Genomic DNA, 18,733 nt, shown 5'->3' with positions numbered 1-18,733 from the left:
GCCAGCAAGTTCTCTCTGCACGAGAGATACAGCAACCCCAGACGATCGTTTCAGCCTTGTTAGGCATCATCAGTGAGGCATAGCTAATATCTCTCTAGGCACCGTGAGCAAGGGGTCCACGTCTGGATTACCCTTTAAACTTATGGAGAGAAAAAACGGGTCGCAAGAGTATTCTGAGAACGGACAGCAACTGAAATAGCCTGCCCTTCGGTAGGTCCCCGCTCAGAACTCAAGCTGGTTTTAGCTCATCTTGTGCCATTACAGAGAGAACATATCTGAAGCATATCAGACTGGTCCCACCCATACGGGTAGTCCAGATCCGAAATGCCAGCAAGTTCTCTCTGCACGAGAGATACAGCAACCCCAGACGATCGTTTCAGCCTTGTTAGGCATCATCAGTGAGGCATAGCTAATATCTCTCTAGGCACCGTGAGCAAGGGGTCCACGTCTGGATTACCCTTTAAACTTATGGAGAGAAAAAACGGGTCGCAAGAGTATTCTGAGAACGGACAGCAACTGAAATAGCCTGCCCTTCGGTAGGTCCCCGCTCAGAACTCAAGCTGGTTTTAGCTCATCTTGTGCCATTACAGAGAGAACATATCTGAAGCATATCAGACTGGTCCCACCCATACGGGTAGTCCAGATCCGAAATGCCAGCAAGTTCTCTCTGCACGAGAGATACAGCAACCCCAGACGATCGTTTCAGCCTTGTTAGGCATCATCAGTGAGGCATAGCTAATATCTCTCTAGGCACCGTGAGCAAGGGGTCCACGTCTGGATTACCCTTTAAACTTATGGAGAGAAAAAACGGGTCGCAAGAGTATATAACATTGTATTAACAGGAAGCTGGGAATATGAGGGGAGATATAACATTGTATTTACAGGAAGCTAGGAATATTAAGAAGATATAACGTGGTATTAACAGGAAGCTGGGGATATGAGGGGAGATATAGCATTGTATTAACTGGAAGCTATGAATATAAGGGAGATATAACATTGTATTAACAGGAAGCTATGAATATAAGGAAGATATAGCATTGTATTAACAGGAAGCTATGAATATAAGGGAGATATAGCATTGTATTAACAGGAAGCTATGAATATAAAGGAGATATAACATTGTATTAACAGGAAGCTATGAATATAAGGGGAATATAACATTGTAATAGCAGGAAGCTATGAATATAAGGGAGATATAACATGGCATTAACAGGAAGCTAGGAATATTAAGGAGATATAAAACGGTATTAACAGGAAGCTGGGAATATGAGGGGAGATATAGCATTGTATTAACAGGAAGCTAGGAATATTAAGAAGATATAACATGGTATTAACAGGAAGCTGGGGATATTAATGAGATATAAAATGGTATTAACAGGAAGCTAGGAATATGAGGGGAGATATAACATTGTATTAACAGGAAGCTGGGAATATGAGGGGAGATATAACATTGTATTTACAGGAAGCTAGGAATATTAAGAAGATATAACGTGGTATTAACAGGAAGCTGGGGATATGAGGGGAGATATAGCATTGTATTAACAGGAAGCTATGAATATAAGGGAGATATAACATTGTATTAACAGGAAGCTATGAATATAAGGAAGATATAACATTGTATTAACAGGAAGCTATGAATATAAGGGAGATATAACATTGTATTAACAGGAAACTAGGAATATTAAGGAGATATAAAATGGTATTAACAGGAAGCTGGGAATATTAAGGAGGATATACAAATTGTATTAACAGGAAGCTAGGAATATTAAGAAGATATAACATTAAGGAGATATAACATAGTATTAATAGGAAGCTGGGAATATTAAGGAGGATATATAAATTGTATTATCAGGAAGCTGGAAATATTAGGGAGATTTAACATTGTATTATCAGGAAGCTGGGGCTATTAGGGATAAATTACATTGTATTATCAGGAAGCTGGGAATATTAAGGAGATATAACATTAAGGAGATATAACATGGTATTAATAGGAAGCTGGGAATATTAAGGAGGATATATAAATTGTATTATCAGGAAGCTGGGGATATTAGGGAGGATATACAAATTGTATTAACAGGAAGCTAGGAATATTAAAGCGGCACAGTCATGCCGAACTAACCTTTCCTCAATCTCTTCCTCTTCTCCCCCTCTCTCAGGATCTGTTATTCTTTTCTTCCTGTCTTCTTTAGTTTTCTTTAACCCCTTAAGGACACATGACATGTCACACGTCATGATTCCCTTTTATTCCAGAAGTTTGGTCCTTAAGGGGTTAAAATCAAAAGACAAAGTAGGGACTCTTTGCCTTATGGAGGATTCCTCCGCTTGACCAGCTCTGACCAGCGGAGGAGCAAAGTGTGCTTCATTTCCGCTGGTCAGAGCAATTTTCCCATGATCCCTAGCTTTCCTCCCTGTTCCCACAATGCTTCCTGTCAGTATTGCCGAACGTCCTGTCACTTAGACAGAACGCCGGCAAAACTGCCGAATTGCATCCTAACAGAATGAGAATAGTTTCTCCATTGGTGTTAGGATGCAATTCGGTACTTTGTTCGTATCGGAATTTCATTCTAATGAATGAAACTCCGATCCTATTCATTGCCGCGGCTGCATCTTGCAGCCGCTTAGTAGATAACTCCCTAATTCCCACGGTATTAGGGAGCTATCTACTAAAAGGCTGAAAGACCTAAATTGGTATTTCAGCCAAATTTACTAATACTAAGTAAAGATTACTTAGTATTAGTAAATAATATGCCCCTACTCGCTATACCGCGAGTAGGGGCATGTCTAGTAAGCAGTGAGCAGCCTGTGGCCTGTGGCTGCTCACTGTAAAAAAAACAAAAACCTAATAAACCCACCCCCCTGCGTGGGGGTTAAAGATGGGGGACACATACTGTCCTCCCCCCTGGCCCCCACCCCTGCGCGGTGGGTGGGGGCCCTAATAAAACAATAAGGGGGGGGGGACCTACTGTCCTTCCCCCCCCGGGCGGTGGGTGGGGGCCCTAATGAAACAATAAGGGGGGGGGACCTCCTGTCCTCCCCCCCGGCCCCCACCCCTGAGCGGTGGGTGGGGGACCTAAATGAACCCTTCCCCCCCAACCCCCATCAAGGTGACTAGGGGTCCCAAGCCCCTAGTCACCCCCACACCCAAAACATTCTATCCCCTACCTACCCCCCTCACCCTAAAAATAGTGAGGGGGGAATAAAATAACTAATCTGTAAAAAAAAAAATTAAACATACCATTTCACGTCTTTTTTTTTCTAAATTCTTCTTTTTTCATCCCCCCAAAAGGCCAAATAAAAATCCATCATACCCGTCGCACTTTAAAAAAAAATAAAAAAAAAAATTAATCCATGTTCACCCATGGAGGGCACGCCACAGTGCGGGTCAAGGCTTATAAAGCCTTGCCCCGCCCTGCAATTAGACTTAGAACACTCTGATTGGTTGGTTTAAGCCAATCAGAGTGCTCTGTGTCATTTTACAAGCGTGGAAAAATTCCAAAGAACTTTCCCACGCTGTGTAAAATGACACAGAGCACTGTGATTGGGTGGCTTTCAAGCCATCCAATCGCAGTGCTCTGTGTCATTTTGCAAGCGTGGGAAAATTCCAAAGAACTTTCCCACGCTTGTAAAATGACACAGAGCACTGTGACTGGATGGCTTGAAAGCCACCCAATCAGAGTGCTCTGTGTCATTTTACACAGCGTGGGAAAGTTCTTTGGAATTTTCCCACGCTGTGTAAAATGACACAGAGCACTCTGATTGGCTTAAACCAACCAATCAGTGTTCTAAGCCTAATTGCAGGGCGGGGCAAAGCTTTATAAGCCTTGACCTGCGGAGCTCAGTATGCGGCGTGCCCTCCATGGGTGAACATGGATTAATTTTTTTTTTGCCCTTGTTTTTTTTTTTTTAAAGTGCGACGGGTATGATGGATTTTTATTTGGCCTTTTTGGGGGCTGAAGAAAGAAGAATTTAGAAAAAATAAGACGTCAAATGGTAAGTTTAATTTTTTTTTTTACAGGTTAGTTATTTTATTCCTCCTTCACTATTTTTAGGGTGAGGGGGCTAGGTAGGGGATAGAATGTTTTTTGGGGGGGGGGGGTGACTAGGGGCTTGGGACCCCTAGTCACCTTGATGGGGGGGCTTAATTTAGGGCCCCCACCCACCGCGCAGGGGTGGGGGCCAGTGGGGAGGACAGTAGGTCTCCCCGCCCCCTTATTGTTTTATTAGGGCCCCCACCCACCGCGCAGGGGTGGGGGCCGGGGGGAGGACAGTAGGTCCCCCCCCTTATTATTTTATTAGGGCCCCCACCCACCGCGCAGGGGTGGGGGCCAGGGGGAGGACAGTAGGTCCCCCCCCTATCTTTATTTAGGGCCCCCACCCACCGCGCAGGGGTGGGGGCCAGGGGGGAGGACAGTAGATCCCCCCCCCTTATTGTTTCATTAGGGCCCCCACCCACCGCGCAGGGGTGGGGTCCAGGGGAGAGGACAGTAGTTCCCCCCTATCTTTATTTAGGGCCCTCACCCACCGCTAGGGGGTGGGGGCCTGGGGGGAAGACAGTAGTTCCCCCCCCACCCCCTATCTTTATTTAGGGCCCCCACCCACCGCTCAGGGGTGGGGGCCAGGGGGGAGGACAGTAGGTCCCCCCCTTATTATTTTATTAGGGCCCCCACCCACCGCGCAGGGGTGGGGGCCAGGGGGTGGACAATAGGTCCCCCCCCACTATCTTTATTTAGGGCCCCCACCCACCGCTCAGGGGTGGGGGCCAGGGGGTGGACAGTAGGTCCCCCCCCACTATCTTTATTTAGGGCCCCCACCCACCGCTCAGGGGTGGGGGCCAGGGGGGGGAAGACAGTAGGTCCCCCCCCCTTATTGTTTTATTAGGGCCCCCACCCAACGCGCAGGGGTGGGGTCCAGGGGAGAGGACAGTAGGTCCCCCCCCTATCTTTATTTAGGGCCCCCACCCACCGCTCAGGGGTGGGGGCCAGGGGGGAGGACAGTAGGTCCCCCCCCCTTATTATTTTATTAGGGCCCCCACCCACCGTGCAGGGGTGGGGGCCAGGGGGGGGGAGGACAGTAGGTCCCCCCCCCCATATCTTTATTTAGGGCCCCCACCCACCGCTCAGGGGTGGGGGCCAGGGGGGAGGACAGTAGGTCACCCCCCCTTATTATTTTATTAGGGCCCCCACCCACCGCGCAGGGGTGGGTCCCAGGGGGGAGGACAGTAGGTCCACCCCTTATTGTTTTATTAGGGCCCCCACCCACCGCGCAGGGGTGGGGGCCGGGGGGGAGGACAGTAGGTCGTCCCCCCCCTTATTGTTTTATTAGGGCCCCCACCCACCGCGCAGGGGTAGGGGCCATGGGGGAGGACACAGTAGGTCGTCGTCCCCCCCCCCCCTTATTACCATTTTTTTTTTTACAGTGAGCAGTGAGTTTAGTGGACATGCCCCTACTCGCGGTATAGCGAGTAGGGGCATTGGGGAGATTTTAATCTCCCTTGTGCTATTATGGGGGTCATATTGACCCCCCATAGAGTGAGGGGGGGACCTGGGGGGCTTATGAAGTGGTGGGGAGCTCTGCTCCCTGCCGCTTCTATAGTTACATATTACAAGGAGGGAGCTGCACGCCGGTAGCTCCCTCCTTGTAATAAACCGAACAAACAAACGAACATTGATACACAGTGTTAGTTTGTTCGTTTCATTTTTTCTATTCATTCATTCGTCTGTCTGATGAATGAATGGGTGAAATTCCCGTTCGCATGTCCAGGTGTTTCACTGGGCATGTGCGGGAATCTCACAGTCTGTGTAGTGTGGGTAGATGACGTGTCCCACAGGGACTTCACCTACCCACACAAAGATGGCGGCACCGTGAATAAAGATCGGGGCAGAAGATAAAGATTCAAAAATAGGTAATGTGGGGGGCTTAGGGGCATTTGTGGGGGACTAGGGGGTCAATTGGATGTAGTGGAGGCGGGATGGGGGTTAAAAAAAACGGGATTCGGCATGATAGTGCCGCTTTAAGGATATATAACATTGTATTATCAGGAAGCTGGGAATATGAGGGGAGATATAACATTGTATTAAAAGGAAGCTGGAAATATGAGGGAGAATATATAACATCGTATTAACAGGAAGCTAGGACTATGATGGGAGGTATAACATTTAATTAACAGGAAGCTAGGACTATGAGGGGAGGTATAACATTTCATTAACAGGAAGCTAGGACTATGAGGGGAGGTATAACATTTCATTAACAGGAAGCTAGGACTATGAGGGGAGGTATAACATTTCATTAACAGGAAGCTAGGACTATGAGGGGAGGTATAACATTTCATTAACAGGAAGCTAGGACTATGAGGGGAGGTATAACATTTCATTAACAGGAAGCTAGGACTATGAGGGGAGGTATAACATTTCATTAACAGGAAGCTAGGACTATGAGGGGAGGTATAACATTTCATTAACAGGAAGCTAGGACTATGAGGGGAGGTATAACATTTCATTAACAGGAAGCTAGGACTATGAGGGGAGGTATAACATTTCATTAACAGGAAGCTAGGACTATGAGGGGAGGTATAACATTTCATTAACAGGAAGCTAGGACTATGATGGGAGGTATAACATTTCATTAACAGGAAGCTGGGACTATGATGGGAGGTATAACATTTCATTAACAGGAAGCTAGGACTATGAGGGGAGGTATAACATTTCATTAACAGGAAGCTGGGACTATGAGGGGAGGTATAACATTTCATTAACAGGAAGCTGGGACTATGAGGGGAGGTATAACATTTCATTAACAGGAAGCTAGGACTATGAGGGGAGGTATAACATTTCATTAACAGGAAGCTAGGACTATGAGGGGAGGTATAACATTTAATTAACAGGAAGCTAGGACTATGAGGCGTTGCAATTTCTAGACATTAGTGCTGCACCTATTTAGTGCAAACAGAGATAATAAAATGAGTATCACAGGTAGACAGATTGACAAGCTTACCTGGAATCTTGGATCAGAGTCACATTCCCCAATCTGCTGCAGTAGCTCCCCACTGGTTTGTCCCACATTGCCAGCAGCCTGAAGTAGCACCTGCCGCGGCTGAGCAAAATTAGGAAAAAAATTATGTTAGTTTACAGAAATTGGAATTGCAACAAGCAGACATTAAATCCACAATGGCACAAGGTGTCTTCCACTCACTATCCCTGTTTCAAGTGAGCTATGGCTCCAGTTTCCCTCGGGCTCATATGATATGAGTAAAGGAATACATATTCGGAAAACATGAAGAGGGGTGTAAATAGAAGTAAATAAAAGAGGGTATATTATCCTGATATATTGCACAGATACATAAGGAAGTATTCACTATTTGTCAGCCACCTTGCTGCTCGCTGGCTGAGCTGTCTGAAGAAGTTCAGAAACTGCCCCGGCCAGGTTTTTAGCTGCATGGAGGAGTTGTCTGCCATTGCCACCTTCATCCTCCATGAGTGCAGCAAGAAGTTTCACCCCTCGGGACATTTCCGTTAGATTAGACGAGATTGTTGTGACAGCACAGCCGACAGCAGTGTAATCCGTATCTGCTGGATCTCCTGGAATACAAAAAGATGGAACCAGATTGCAACCAGTAAGACAAGGCATAGGAAGCTTGCATGTACATCTTTTAACATTTACAACGGTACAATAGCATGCTGTATGATTGGGTACACACACAGACAGAACCCTCCCCCTCCCCCCCACCTCACAAACACACCCCACACAGACCCCCTCACAAACACACCCCACACAGACCCCCTCACAAACACACCCCACACAGACCCCCTCACAAACACACCCCACACAGACCCCCTCACAAACACACCCCACACAGACCCCCTCACAAACACACCCCACACAGAACCCCCCACACTCAACCCACACCGAACCCCTCACACCCCTCCTCACACTCACACCCCACACAGAACCCCCCACACTCAACCCACACAGAACCCCCCACACTCAACCCACACCGAACCCCCCACACTCAACCCACACCGAACCCCCCACACTCAACCCACACCGAACCCCCCACACTCAACCCACACCGAACCCCCCACACTCAACCCACACTCAACCCACACCGAACCCCCCACACTCAACCCACACCGAACCCCCCACACTCAACCCACACCGAACCCCCCACACTCAACCCACACCGAACCCCCCACACTCAACCCACACCGAACCCCCCACACTCAACCCACACAGAACCCCTCACACCCCTCCTCACACTCACACCCCACACAGAACCCCCCACACTCAACCCACACCGAACCCCCCACACTCAACCCACACCGAACCCCCCACACTCAACCCACACCGAACCCCCCACACTCAACCCACACCGAACCCCTCACACCCCTCCTCACACTCACACCCCACACAGAACCCCTCACACCCCTCCTCACACTCACACCCCACACAGAACCCCTCACACCGAACCCCACATAGAACCCCACACACCCACCCCTGTGCGTACTCGCCAGTCTGAGTGCGAGCGCGTGCGCGTAGCCGGCAGTCTGAGCGCGTAGCCGGCAGTCTGAGCGCGTAGCCGGCAGTCTGAGCGCGTAGCCGGCAGTCTGAGCGCGTAGCCGGCAGTCTGAGCGCGTAGCCGGCAGTCTGAGCGCGTAGCCGGCAGTCTGAGCGCGTAGCCGGCAGTCTGAGCGCGTAGCCGGCAGTCTGAGCGCGTAGCCGGCAGTCTGAGCGCGTGTGTGTGTACTCGGCAGTCTGTGTGTGTGTTTAGCAGTCTGTGTGTGTGTGTGTGTGTGTGTGTGTTTAGCAGTCTGTCTGTGTGTGTGTGTGTGTGTGTTTAGCAGTCTGTCTGTGTGTGTGTGTGTGTGTGTTTAGCAGTCTGTCTGTGTGTGTGTGTGTGTGTGTTTAGCAGTCTGTCTGTGTGTGTGTGTTTAGCAGTCTGTCTGTGTGTGTGTGTTTAGCAGTCTGTCTGTGTGTGTGTGTTTAGCAGTCTGTCTGTGTGTGTGTGTTTAGCAGTCTGTCTGTGTGTGTGTGTTTAGCAGTCTGTCTGTGTGTGTGTGTTTAGCAGTCTGTCTGTGTGTGTGTGTTTAGCAGTCTGTCTGTGTGTGTGTGTTTAGCAGTCTGTCTGTGTGTGTGTGTTTAGCAGTCTGTCTGTGTGTGTGTGTTTAGCAGTCTGTCTGTGTGTGTGTGTTTAGCAGTCTGTCTGTGTGTGTGTGTGTTTAGCAGTCTGTCTGTGTGTGTGTGTGTTTAGCAGTCTGTCTGTGTGTGTGTGTGTTTAGCAGTCTGTCTGTGTGTGTGTGTTTAGCAGTCTGTCTGTGTGTGTGTGTTTAGCAGTCTGTCTGTGTGTGTGTGTTTAGCAGTCTGTCTGTGTGTGTGTGTTTAGCAGTCTGTCTGTGTGTGTGTGTTTAGCAGTCTGTCTGTGTGTGTGTGTTTAGCAGTCTGTCTGTGTGTGTGTGTTTAGCAGTCTGTCTGTGTGTGTGTGTTTAGCAGTCTGTCTGTGTGTGTGTGTTTAGCAGTCTGTCTGTGTGTGTGTGTTTAGCAGTCTGTCTGTGTGTGTGTGTTTAGCAGTCTGTCTGTGTGTGTGTGTTTAGCAGTCTGTGTGTGTGTGTGTGTGTGTGTGTTTAGCTGTCTGTGTGTGTGTGTTTAGCTGTCTGTGTGTGTGTGTTTAGCTGTCTGTGTGTGTGTGTTTAGCAGTCTGTCTGTCTGTGTGTGTGTTTAGCAGTCTGTCTGTGTGTGTGTGTGTGTGTGTTTAGCAGTCTGTGTGTGTGTGTGTGTGTGTTTAGCAGTCTGTCTGTGTGTGTGTGTTTAGCAGTCTATGTGTCGGTGTGTGTATGTATTAAGCAGTCAGTGTGTGAATGTGTTCAGCAGTCTGTGTGTATGTATTGCATTTGTTGGAGATACTCATAAATATAAGCTTAATATTATCTATTTATATAATTATTTAAAATTTGTATCATTGAACTCTCTGTTGTGTTCTTTTAAAACAAAATATGTTAATTAGTTTGGACAACTGTACGAGTTGTTTTTTTTCTAAACGTAAACCTTAGTATTCAGGTTTAATTGCCGTGTTGGCACTTTAAGGAAAAAAAAAGTTGGCATGTATTGCGGTTTGGGCACTCGGGCTCAAAAAGGTTTGCCATCACTTGTATACAGCATGCTGTATGATTGGGTTCTATGGCACGGGACACAATGGTATATAGTCTGCTGTATGATTGGGTTCTACGGCACGGCACGGGACACAATGGTATATAGCATGCTGTATGATTGGGTTCTATGGCACGGGACACAATGGTATATAGCATGCTGTATGATTGGGTTCTACGGCATGGCATACAATGGTATATAGCATGCTGTATGATTGGGTTCTATGGCACGGGACACAATGGTATATAGCATGCTGTATGATTGGGTTCTATGGCACGGGACAATGGTATATAGCATGATGTATGATTGGGTTCTATGGCACGGGACACAATGGTATATAGCATGCTGTATGATTGGGTTCTACGGCACGGCACGGGACACAATGGTATATAGCATGCTGTATGATTGGGATCTATGGCATGGGACACAATGGTATATAGCATGCTGTATGATTGGGTTCTACGGCATGGCATACAATGGTATATAGCATGCTGTATGATTGGGTTCTATGGCACGGGACACAATGGTATATAGCATGCTGTATGATTGGGTTCTATGGCACGAGACACAATGGTATATAGCATGCTGTATGATTGGGTTCTATGGCACGGGACACAATGGTATATAGCATGCTGTATGATTGGGTTCTACGGCACGGCACGGGACACAATGGTATATAGCATGCTGTATGATTGGGATCTATGGCACGGGACACAATGGTATATAGCATGCTGTATGATTGGGTTCTACGGCATGGCATACAATGGTATATAGCATGCTGTATGATTGGGTTCTATGGCACGGGACACAATGGTATATAGCATGCTGTATGATTGGGTTCTATGGCACGGGACACAATGGTATATAGCATGCTGTATGATTGGGTTCTATGGCACGGGATACAATGGTATATAGCATGCTGTATGATTGGGTTCTATGGCACGGGACACAATGGTATATAGCATGCTGTATGATTGGGATCTATGGCACGGGACACAATGGTATATAGCATGCTGTATGATTGGGTTCTACGGCACGGGACACAATGGTATATAGCATGCTGTATGATTGGGATCTATGGCACGGGACACAATGGTATATAGCATGCTGTATGATTGGGATCTATGGCATGGCACACAATGGTATATAGCATGCTGTATGATTGGGTTCTACGGCATGGCATACAATGGTATATAGCATGCTGTATGATTGGGTTCTATGGCACGAGACACAATGGTATATAGCATGCTGTATGATTGGGTTCTATGGCACGAGACACAATGGTATATAGCATGCTGTATGATTGGGTTCTATGGCACGGGACACAATGGTATATAGCATGCTGTATGATTGGGATCTATGGCATGGGACACAATGGTATATAGCATGCTGTATGATTGGGTTCTACGGCATGGCATACAATGGTATATAGCATGCTGTATGATTGGGTTCTATGGCACGAGACACAATGGTATATAGCATGCTGTATGATTGGGTTCTATGGCACGAGACACAATGGTATATAGCATGCTGTATGATTGGGTTCTATGGCACGGGACACAATGGTATATAGCATGCTGTATGATTGGGTTCTATGGCACGGGACACAATGGTATATAGCATGCTGTATGATTGGGTTCTACGGCATGGCATACAATGGTATATAGCATGCTGTATGATTGGGTTCTATGGCACGGGACACAATGGTATATAGCATGCTGTATGATTGGGTTCTATGGCACGGGATACAATGGTATATAGCATGCTGTATGATTGGGTTCTATGGCACGGGACACAATGGTATATAGCATGCTGTATGATTGGGTTCTATGGCACGGGACACAATGGTATATAGCATGCTGTATGATTGGGTTCTATGGCACGGGACACAATGGTATATAGCATGCTGTATGATTGGGTTCTATGGCACGGGATACAATGGTATATAGCATGCTGTATGATTGGGTTCTATGGCACGGGACACAATGGTATATAGCATGCTGTATGATTGGGTTCTATGGCACGGGACACAATGGTATATAGCATGCTGTATGATTGGGTTCTATGGCACGGGATACAATGGTATATAGCATGCTGTATGATTGGGTTCTATGGCACGGGACACAATGGTATATAGCATGCTGTATGATTGGGTTCTATGGCACGGGATACAATGGTATATAGCATGCTGTATGATTGGGTTCTATGGCACGGGACACAATGGTATATAGCATGCTGTATGATTGGGTTCTATGGCACGGGACACAATGGTATATAGCATGCTGTATGATTGGGTTCTATGGCACGGGATACAATGGTATATAGCATGCTGTATGATTGGGTTCTATGGCACGGCACGGGATACAATGGTATATAGCATGCTGTATGATTGGGTTCTATGGCACGGCACGGGATACAATGGTATATAGCATGCTGTATGATTGGGTTCTATGGCACGGCACGGGATACAATGGTATATAGCATGCTGTATGATTGGGTTCTATGGCACGGGACACAATGGTATATAGCATGCTGTATGATTGGGATCTATGGCACGGGACACAATGGTATATAGCATGCTGTATGATTGGGTTCTACGGCACGGCACGGGACACAATGGTATATAGCATGCTGTATGATTGGGATCTATGGCATGGGACACAATGGTATATAGCATGCTGTATGATTGGGTTCTATGGCACGGGACACAATGGTATATAGCATGCTGTATGATTGGGTTCTATGGCACGGGACACAATGGTATATAGCATGCTGTATGATTGGGTTCTATGGCACGGGACACAATGGTATATAGCATGCTGTATGATTGGGTTCTACGGCATGGCATACAATGGTATATAGCATGCTGTATGATTGGGTTCTATGGCACGGGACACAATGGTATATAGCATGCTGTATGATTGGGTTCTATGGCACGGGACACAATGGTATATAGCATGCTGTATGATTGGGTTCTATGGCACGGGATACAATGGTATATAGCATGCTGTATGATTGGGTTCTATGGCACGGCACGGGATACAATGGTATATAGCATGCTGTATGATTGGGTTCTATGGCACGGCACGGGATACAATGGTATATAGCATGCTGTATGATTGGGTTCTATGGCACGGCACGGGATACAATGGTATATAGCATGCTGTATGATTGGGATCTATGGCACGGGACACAATGGTATATAGCATGCTGTATGATTGGGTTCTATGGCACGGGACACAATGGTATATAGCATGCTGTATGATTGGGATCTATGGCACGGGACACAATGGTATATAGCATGCTGTATGATTGGGTTCTATGGCACGGGACACAATGGTATATAGCATGCTGTATGATTGGGATCTATGGCATGGGACACAATGGTATATAGCATGCTGTATGATTGGGTTCTATGGCACGGGACACAATGGTATATAGCATGCTGTATGATTGGGTTCTATGGCACGGGACACAATGGTATATAGCATGCTGTATGATTGGGTTCTATGGCACGGGACACAATGGTATATAGCATGCTGTATGATTGGGTTCTATGGCACGGCACGGGATACAATGGTATATAGCATGCTGTATGATTGGGTTCTATGGCACGGGACACAATGGTATATAGCATGCTGTATGATTGGGTTCTATGGCACGGGACACAATGGTATATAGCATGCTGTATGATTGGGTTCTATGGCACGGGACACAATGGTATATAGCATGCTGTATGATTGGGTTCTATGGCACGGGACACAATGGTATATAGCATGCTGTATGATTGGGTTCTATGGCACGGGACACAATGGTATATAGCATGCTGTATGATTGGGTTCTATGGCACGGGATACAATGGTATATAGCATGCTAATGTGGTAATTATGCTTGGAGTGTTCTATTAAACTTGCTTTTCGTGGTGTCCCCACCTGGTTTCACTCACCAGCTGTAAGATTTACAACAGAGGCAGTCCCTGCAGTAATAGCGTCCACCTGAGAATGGATTTCATGTTTGGATTCGTCCATCTTGTTCTTCCTCCAGGCTTTGGCTGCCTGAATGTGAGAAGCGGTGATAGAGGAATATTGTAACTTGCAATATATAATATGTAATACTCTAAAATGCACGAAAACAAAGTTACAAAAAGGCTTAGTGTAGCCAAAATTCATGCCCTTAGTTTAAAAAAAAAAAAAAAAAAGTAAATGTATGTTAAAAGTAAATTTGTCTGTTCAAAATCTTTAGTCAGAATCAAAGTAATTGAAAAATAAATGAAAAATGGAATAAATACTCACTGCATCTTGTCCCAAGGCTGGCAGAGTGTCAAAGTCATCCAGAGTTGCCTGAGCAGCATTCACTGCATTCATGCTGGAGTTTATGGTTCCGGTGAGTGCCTGTTGGGCCGAGGTCTAAAAAGGAAAAAAATGATTACAAGCATCATATACATGATTCTGCTCAAAAGTTGCTCAGCCGACAGACACAATAAGCTCCCACGCTGCTCAGCTGACAGACACAATAAGCGCCCACGCTGCTCAGCCGACAGACACAATAACCTCCCACGCTGCTCAGCTGACAGACACAATAAGCGCCCACGCTGCTCAGCCGACAGACACAATAAGCGCCCCCGCTGCTCAGCCGACAGACACAATAAGCGCCCACGCTGCTCAGCCGACAGACACAATAAGCGCCCACGCTGCTCAGCCGACAGACACAATAAGCGCCCACGCTGCTCAGCCGACAGACACAATAACCTCCCACGCTGCTCAGCCGACAGACACAATAACCTCCCACGCTGCTCAGCCGACAGACACAATATTCTCCCACGCTGCTCAGCCGACAGACACAACCTCCCACGCTGCTCAGCTGACAGACACAATAACCTCCCACGCAGCTCAGCCGACAGACACAATAACCTCCCACGCAGCTCAGCCGACAGACACAATAACCTCCCACGCAGCTCAGCCGACAGACACAATAACCTCCCACGCAGCTCAGCCGACAGACACAATAACCTCCTACGCAGCTCAGCCGACAGACACAATAACCTCCCACGCAGCTCAGCCGACAGACACAATAACCTCCCACGCAGCTCAGCCGAAAGACACAATAACCTCCCACGCTTCTCAGCCGAAAGACACAATAGCCTCCCACGCTTCTCAGCCGAAAGACACAACCTCCCACGCTGCTCAGCCGAAAGACACAACCTCCCACGCTGCTCAGCCGAAAGACACAACCTCCCACGCTGCTCAGCCGACAGACACAATAACCTCCCACGCAGCTCAGCCGACAGACACAATAACCTCCCACGCAGCTCAGCCGACAGACACAATAACCTCCCACGCAGCTCAGCCGACAGACACAATAACCTCCCACGCAGCTCAGCCGAAAGACACAATAACCTCTCACGCAGCTCAGCCGAAAGACACAATAACCTCCCACGCTTCTCAGCCGAAAGACACAATAACCTCCCACGCTTCTCAGCCGAAAGACACAATAACCTCCCACGCTTCTCAGCCGTAAGACACAATAACCTCCCACGCTTCTCAGCCGAAAGACACAATAACCTCCCACGCTTCTCAGCCGTAAGACACAATAACCTCCCACGCTTCTCAGCAGAAAGACACAATAACCTCCCACGCTTCTCAGCCGAAAGACACAATAACCTCCCACGCTTCTCAGCCGAAAGACACAATAACCTCCCACGCTTCTCAGCCGAAAGACACAATAACCTCCCACGCAGCTCAGCCGACAGACACAATAACCTCCCACGCAGCTCAGCCGACAGACACAATAACCTCCCACGCAGCTCAGCCGACAGACACAATAACCTCCCACGCAGCTCAGCCGACAGACACAATAACCTCCCACGCAGCTCAGCCGACAGACACAATAACCTCCCACGCAGCTCAGCCGACAGACACAATAACCTCCCACGCAGCTCAGCCAAAAGACACAATAACCTCCCACGCTGCTCAGCCAAAAGACACAATAACCACCAACGCTGCTCAGCCAAAAGACACAATAACCTCCCACGCTTCTCAGCCGAAAGACACAATAACCTCCCACGATGCTCAGACGACAGACACAATAACCTCCCACGATGCTCAGACGACAGACACAATAACCACCCACGCTACTCAGCCGACAGACACAATAACCACCCACGCTACTCAGCCGACAGACACAACCTCCAACGCTGCTCAGCCGACATACACAATAACCTCCCACGCTGCTCAGGCGACAGACACAATAACCTCCCATGCTGCTCAGCCGACAGACACAATAACCTCTCACGCTGCTCAGCCGACATACACAATAACCACCAACGCTGCTCAGCCGACAGACACAATAACCTCCCACGCTGCTCAGCCGACAGACACAATAACTACCAACGCTGCTCAGTCAAAAGACACAATAACCTCCCACGCTGCTCAGCCAAAAGACACAATATCCTCCCACGGTGCTCAGCCGAAAGACACAATAACCACCAACGCTGCTCAGCCAAAAGACACAATAACCTCCCACGCTGCTCAGCCGACAGACACAATATCCTCCCACGGTGCTCAGCCGACATACACAATAACCTCCAACGCTGCTCAGCCGACAGACACAATAACCTCCCACGCTGCTCAGCCAAAAGACACAATAACCACCAATGCTGCTCAGCCAAAAGACACAATATCCTCCCACGCTGCTCAGCCAAAAGACACAATATCCTCCCACGGTGCTCAGCCGAAAGACACAATAACCACCAACGCTGCTCAGTCAAAAGACACAATAACCTCCCACGCTGCTCAGCCAAAAGACACAATATCCTCCCACGGTGCTCAGCCGAAAGACACAATAACCACCAACGCTGCTCAGCCAAAAGACACAATAACCTCCCACGCTGCTCAGCCGACAGACACAATATCCTCCCACGGTGCTCAGCCGACATACACAATAACCTCCAACGCTGCTCAGTCAAAAGACACAATAACCTCCCACGCTGCTCAGCCAAAAGACACAATAACCTCCCACGGTGCTCAGCCGAAAGACACAATAACCACCAACGCTGCTCAGCCAAAAGACACAATAACCTCCCACGCTGCTCAGCCGACATACACAATAACCTCCCACGCTGCTCAGCCGACATACACAATAACCTCCCACGCTGCTCAGCCGACATACACAATAACCTCCCACGCTGCTCAGCCGACATACACAATAACCTCCCACGCTGCTCAGCCAAAAGACACAATATCCTCCCACGGTGCTCGGCCGAAAGACACAATATCCTCCCACGCTGCTCAGCCGACATACACAATAACCTCCCACGCTGCTCAGCCGACATACACAATAACCTCCCACGCTGCTCAGCCGACATACACAATAACCTCCCACGCTGCTCAGCCGACATACACAATAACCTCCCACGCTGCTCAGCCGACATACACAATAACCTCCCATGCTGTTCAGCCGACAGACAAAATAACCTCCCACGGTGCTCAGTCAGAAAGAAAAGCCTCATACACTGCTCAGTCAGACAGAATAGCCTCACACTGTGCTAAAATAGTAATGTTGCTTTCACCTTAAATTGATTTATGCAGTTAAGCTGGTTAAATTCAAGAGACCCACTCACCAGAGGAGGCATGTGGCCCCAGTGCATCTGTCCGCTAGTGATCTGCTGCTGTGCTTGTGGCATGGAGCCCACTTGAAAGTTCTCGGGCCCCCCGGCTCCTGAGCGCATGATAGCTGGGAGAGCCACAGAGCCATGCTCTACCTTCCCTACTTGGTTAAACTGCTGCTGTAGGACAGTCGACCTGAAATGTAAAAGAACACGGCGTAACATGGAATTCCAGAGCTCTGTGAAGAATAGCTGAAAATAAACAAGTAAACAAAGGGAGGGAAGTTTGAAATCACAAGAACAAAGATGGGGCAAGAGGAAAACAAGATGATGTGGCATTGATCCCGGCATATAAATAAATAAGGCTTTAGAGATGAGAACCAATAAAAGAAAAGCTTAACCACAATGGTCATCTAATAATGGCCGTAAAAGGACACCTGAGATTAGCACCCAAACAAATCCTCACTTGGATACCATAAATCCAAGCATTCACTTCTTTCTGAGTAGTGCATTTCTGCAGGCACAGATGACATCAAAGCTATCCTGATATAAAGGGCCGTGTTTATCCTCGGTATTGCATTGTTAAAGTGGAGAGAGGGGACTAGTAAAACGTGAAAACACCTATTCTGCCAGTTACAGGATTGGTTAATGGTCTTACTTCTTTGGGGAAACCGAATCCTCCAGCATCGTTGATTCCTCATCTCCTTCCTGTCCAAAGTGATCTTTACTCTTCTTCTATATAATGAGAAACACAACTGGTTGAATAGCTGTTAGTAGGTAGCTTGTCTCTCATTACTCTTACCATTTGAAAGAGGAGGAGGGTAAAAAAAAAAAAACCCATACAATTACTTATTTCAAAAACAAGCCACCACTTAGCAGGAAATGGATTCTTTCTGGTAAAATGTATGCCATGCAGGCAACTCACCAAAGGACAAGTTTCCCCAATTGTCGCTCACTGAGAGGTACATTCACTCAATGACTGGATGCCAAGGG

At 47.6% G+C, this 18,733-nt stretch overlaps 1 protein-coding gene across 3 annotated transcripts in view; it reads right to left on the bottom strand.

The window, feature by feature from the left end:
- LOC134610547 (talin-1-like) overlaps positions 1-18,471 on the bottom strand; it is a 99,219-nt gene extending 80,748 nt beyond the window's left edge. For all 3 annotated transcript variants that reach the window (XM_063453514.1, XM_063453516.1, XM_063453515.1), the window contains exons 1-6: positions 18,399-18,471; positions 17,756-17,936; positions 14,430-14,543; positions 14,084-14,192; positions 7,366-7,574; positions 6,991-7,089 (exon numbers count right to left, since the gene is read on the bottom strand). In XM_063453514.1, coding sequence (XP_063309584.1) covers positions 6,991-7,089; positions 7,366-7,574; positions 14,084-14,192; positions 14,430-14,543; positions 17,756-17,936; positions 18,399-18,427 — 741 coding nt within the window. In that variant the 5' untranslated portion in view covers positions 18,428-18,471. The remainder of the gene's footprint in view (positions 1-6,990; positions 7,090-7,365; positions 7,575-14,083; positions 14,193-14,429; positions 14,544-17,755; positions 17,937-18,398) is intronic.
- Between the last annotated feature and the right edge of the window lie 262 nt (positions 18,472-18,733).

Source organism: Pelobates fuscus, chromosome 5 (assembly GCF_036172605.1).
Source record: "Pelobates fuscus isolate aPelFus1 chromosome 5, aPelFus1.pri, whole genome shotgun sequence".
Taxonomy (NCBI): Eukaryota; Metazoa; Chordata; class Amphibia; order Anura; family Pelobatidae; genus Pelobates; species Pelobates fuscus.
Note: the sequence above shows the minus strand (reverse complement) of the source record. Positions and strands in the feature narration are given on the sequence as shown.